Here is a 4,794-nt window from a genome sequence, read left to right as displayed (position 1 = left end):
AAAAGAACAATTTAGGTTAAACAGAGACCCTATGAGATCTCTGAAAATAAATAACAGATCCAATCATGAAGGTTTACATAAGAGCCTATTTTTGTAATCCTTGATAACACAATTTTTACACTGTTTAGTGGTCCTGGTCTAGTCCCATTTCAGCCCACTTCTCTAGTGTGTTTCTATGCTTCTTTTGAGCATGTGCAAAATGCAAAAATATATAGTCTCTCTCCCCATTTAGGTAATAAACTGTTTACAAGCCAGGATTACCCCCAACACTGCCTTTTAAAATCTTACAGGCATATTTGCTGTATCTCAGAGCTTAAATGAAGAAGAAATATGAAGACAGCTAAAGCATTCACAAATTAAGATGGTAAATTGTGGGTGGGACACAGTCCTGCAGGAGACAGAAGAGGCTAAGGGATAAAGAAGGGCACCCGAAGCTTCCCATAACACTCAGTGTCAGCAACAAGGCCAGTCTGAGGTAATATTTCCACTCCCCTGCTAGCAGCAGCCTTGAGCCTGGGTACAAAAAGCACCCACACGCCCCAGACAGAACACCAGTACTATGTGACCCTTCACAAAGCTCCTACTTGTGGAAAAGATGTCCACAGGGCAGTTTCCTTGCAGCCTGCATGGAGTCCCAGCAGATTGCACAGTCGTCATTATTGACAGCCAGCTCCTCTGGAGTTGCAACTGCAAACCTACGAAAAACAAAACAAGCATGGCAGGAATCTCTGTCAATTCTCCACACTACTCTGAATACCACTTTGCAGACTTCACCTTTATAACAGCACAGTTACAGAGAAATCCTGTTCAGTAAAATATTTTTGACAATCAAAAACTTCATGCCTGCCTTCTCTTCATCACCCATTAAAAAACAAGTAAGAAGGGCTGGCCCGTGGCTCACTTGGGAGAGTGCGGTGCTGATAACACCAAGGCCACAGGTTCGGATCCCTATATAGGGATGACCGGTTGGCTCACTTCAGAGAGCGTGGTACTGACAACACCAAGTCAAGGGTTAAGAACCCCTTACTGGTCATCTTTTTTTTTTTTNTTTTTTTTTTTTCCTTTTTGTCTTTTTTCATGACCGGTAACGGGATCGCAACCCTCGGCGCCGCGCCCGAACCGCGCTCAACCAGCGAGCGGACCGGTCTCTATATGGGATCTGAACCCTCGGCAGGAGCGCCGCCACGCTCCCAAGCACCACACTCCACCGAGTACGCCACCGGGCCAGCCCATACTGGTCATCTTTAAAAAAAAAAAAAAAAGTAAGAAACTTACACACAGAAATTAACTTTGTCTTAATAACAGCTCTTGTTAGTGATGACTTCAGAGAACATTTCTGGGCAAATCTGAGGAATAAGACCCCCAGAAACCCAAACTGTCCCCTGGGCACAAAGAGGATACCCATTAATCTTGCACCTTCTGTGTGGTTTAGCGTCAGGTTGGCAAGTGAGTGCCTCCTTCAATGACACTGAGTGTGTGAGTGTGTGTGTGTGTGTGTGTGTGTGAGAGTGTGTGTATGTGTAAACATGCATGTGTAAAGAATAACCGAGACCCATCTTTACAAAATAAAGAGGGTAGAAGCCCAAGGAAGTTTCTATTTAATAATAATAATGAAAGGTCAAGAGTTTGGATCCCTGTACTGGTCAGCTGCCCAAATAAACAAACAAACAAATAAATAATGATGATATAATGACATAATAATAAGAACCTAATACTTACTGCTTAACTAGGTGCCTGGTACCATTCTAAGTACACGTATTATCTCACAAAATTCTCCCAACGGTTCCAGGGAGAAGGTCCTATTATCATCTCTATTTTAGAGATGGAGTAATTAGGATACATGGAGTTAAGTAAATTGCCCAAAATCACACAGTAACCAAGTGGGGATTCATGCTCAGGCAGTCTGACTCCAGAGCAGATACTCTCTACCATTCTGTTAATAGCTTACAAACACGAGTTCTGATACAGTCTGGGATCAGTTATAATCAAAGAGCTAAAATGAGTAAAACTTGAACAACACCGACTTTCGCTTACTCACCTGGCTTCCATGTTCCCAACCACTCGCAGATAGTTCTTGTGCCGCCGGATTCGACGCTGCACCTCATGAAACAGGTAGCGCAGCTGCATGAAGATGACCAGGCTGGCCATGGATAACCAGATGTTGCCAAATAACTTACACAGAGAGAGAGAGAATAAAAAACACAATTAGAGTGAAGGTGAACTTGCTAGTCGTGAAGGTGCGGTGTGTAACAGAAGTCCTTAATTGGTCAAGGTGAACTAAAACAATCTTTCAGAAAGTAAATACATATATTTATCTCATTATCCTAAACAACGTACATGCTCTTCAGCGTAGTTGTTCCATCACCAGCAATCTTTCCTGAGAAACTAATCAGAAATTTAAAAGCTTTATGCTAAAATATGCGCATCCATGCAATTATAAAAAATATGGAAATGAACAAAATGCCCAGTAGAAGAACAGCTAGTAAAAAACTCATATAATGTAATATATAGTCATTAGTTATATTTACTATAATATATAATTACATATTATTATATTTTACATATGATAGTTTTGAAGGTTAATTACATAGGAAAATAATATTTGTTAAGTAAAAAATTCAGAATATAGATACCTTGAAACTAATACGTGACAAAAAAAAATTATGTAAAAATGTGAAATAGCAAATGACTAAATATAACCTAAATAACCCATTATGGGGTTTGGTTAATTAACTCATGGTACATCTATATGATGAAATTTTTATCCTGAAGATATTAAAATGGTCCAGAAGAATTGTTGCTAACATAGAAAAATGTTCATAAGGGGCCGGCCCGGTGGCGCACTGGATAAGTGCGCCGCTTGGGAAGCGCGGCGGCGCTCCCGTCCGAGGGTTCGGATCCCACATACGGACCGGTTCCCACTCACTGGCTGAGCGAGGCGCGGGAGCAACACCGAGGGTTGCAATCCCGTTGCCGGTCCCCGGTCCGGTACGGGGGCAACACTGAGGGTTGCGATCCGTTGCCGGACACGGAAAAAAGACAAAAGACAAAAAAAAAAAAAAAGAAAAATGTTCATAATACATTAGTTTAAAAAAAACCTAAACTATGTGTCCAAGATATGATCTCAATTTATGAATGTATGTATTTGAACATATGAATAAGTAGTTAAGTACAATAAAATGTTAATAGTTATCTCTGGGAATTTGTTTTTCCCCCTTTTTTAGGAGAGGGGGCTCTTTTTTTTTAAAACAAAAGAATTACATGCATTTTTATTCAAAGTATGTTTTCAAAGTTGCTTTCAAAAAGTAGACAGAAATGTGCTATGCCTAATCCAATAATTTTTAAATGACTTTTATATAATTTTTAAATAAATTGCCCACCTACTATGTTGATTCTCATCATTATTAGGTCACTTACGTGCTAACCAATGAAGCAGACTTACAGAACTGTATGTTTTGGCACACCAAAGTAAAATGTAAACAATGAGGGTAGTAGGAATTAAGTATAAGGACTTTGTTTTTAATTACAGAGAAGGAAAATGTATGAATCCGTGAAGTAGTTAACACTGCAGGAATTCCCATTACCACCTACAAAGTAACTGCTAAATATTAGAAGCCATGGAAGCTATGAGGAGAGGTATCCCCTTAATTTCTAACAAGTTCCCAATCAGTGGTTCAACCTTAACTTATTTTGAAACTCAAAAAACTATCCATGTGGTCAGCAGAGTTAACTAAGTCCCCTAGGACAGTAAAGACCTCCTGAGCTGGACAGCAGCCAATGCAGTTCCATGACATTGCTTTACACCCATTGGCAAAATGAGGGAGCCACTGCAGGCACAGCTGCATTCATTTCCACAGTCTTCTAAGTGGTCCGTCCACAACCTTATTCGAAATGTTTCACTTGTCAATGTACAAACCAGGGTTCCTGTAGTGGATTGAATTCTGTCCCCCCAAACTCCCCAAAGCTTGAACCATGTTCCCCAAGTTTTATGTATTAGAAACTTGGCCCCCACTGTGACTGTTAAGAGGGTGTCAAATCCTATTATGGTAATTAGAAGGCAGAGCCTTGAAGAGATGATTGGATTGTAGGACCCTGTAGTAGTGAGTGGATTAAAAATGGTGGTCGGGGTGTGGTTCTAAGGGCTTTAAAAGAAGAGCACAGTCTGTCTTTCTTGCTCTCTCTGCTCTTTCTTTTTTTTTTTCTTTTTTTTTTTCCCTTTTGTCTTTTTTACTGACCGGTAACGGATCGCAACCCTCGGTGTCGCGTCTGTACCAGGGACCGGCAACGGGATCGCAACCCTCGGTGTTGCGCCCGCACCACGCTCAGCNCGGCGGGAGCGCCACCGCGCTCCCAAGCGGCGCACTCTCCAGTGCGCCACCAGGCCAGCCCACTCTCTCTGCTCTTTCTGCTTCCACCATCTTGTGAGTGAGACCTTTGGGTCACTGTCACCACCACCAGATGGACTTTGGACTTCCCAGCCTTAGGAATTGTAAGCAATAAATTTCGTTTTTCTTTATAATTACCCAGTTCTGTGTACTTTGTTATAAGCAACACAAAATGGACTAATACAGTTCCTGATTCTGAAAGCTTTACCCTCTGTTAGAGCTCCTTTAGAGGGCACTTACCAACATGTGTATGTGGTGCATGAGGTCCAGGGACAAGAGAGTGAGCTCCATGACAAAGTCTGTGTAATAGACATATGTTCCCTTTCCTTCCCAAGTCCCTTCATGGTTGAGGTCCCAGAGGTGAATTACGTATCTGCAATACAGATGTAGAAAAAAGAGAAAAACACCT

General features: G+C 41.4%; 1 protein-coding gene across 1 annotated transcript in view; it reads right to left on the bottom strand.

The window, feature by feature from the left end:
• Positions 1-4,794, bottom strand: part of AMFR (autocrine motility factor receptor, E3 ubiquitin protein ligase) — a 39,504-nt gene that overhangs the window by 25,948 nt on the left and 8,762 nt on the right. Inside the window, exons 5-7 of the mRNA XM_008573336.1 lie at positions 4,626-4,758; positions 2,039-2,172; positions 585-695 (exon numbers count right to left, since the gene is read on the bottom strand). Coding sequence (XP_008571558.1) covers positions 585-695; positions 2,039-2,172; positions 4,626-4,758 — 378 coding nt within the window. The remainder of the gene's footprint in view (positions 1-584; positions 696-2,038; positions 2,173-4,625; positions 4,759-4,794) is intronic.

The sequence above is a fragment of the Galeopterus variegatus genome, unplaced genomic scaffold (genome assembly GCF_000696425.1).
Source record: "Galeopterus variegatus unplaced genomic scaffold, G_variegatus-3.0.2 Scaffold904, whole genome shotgun sequence".
Lineage (NCBI taxonomy): Eukaryota > Metazoa > Chordata > Mammalia > Dermoptera > Cynocephalidae > Galeopterus > Galeopterus variegatus.
The sequence above is the reverse complement of the archived record's forward strand: the minus strand, read 5'-3'. Positions and strand labels throughout refer to the sequence as shown.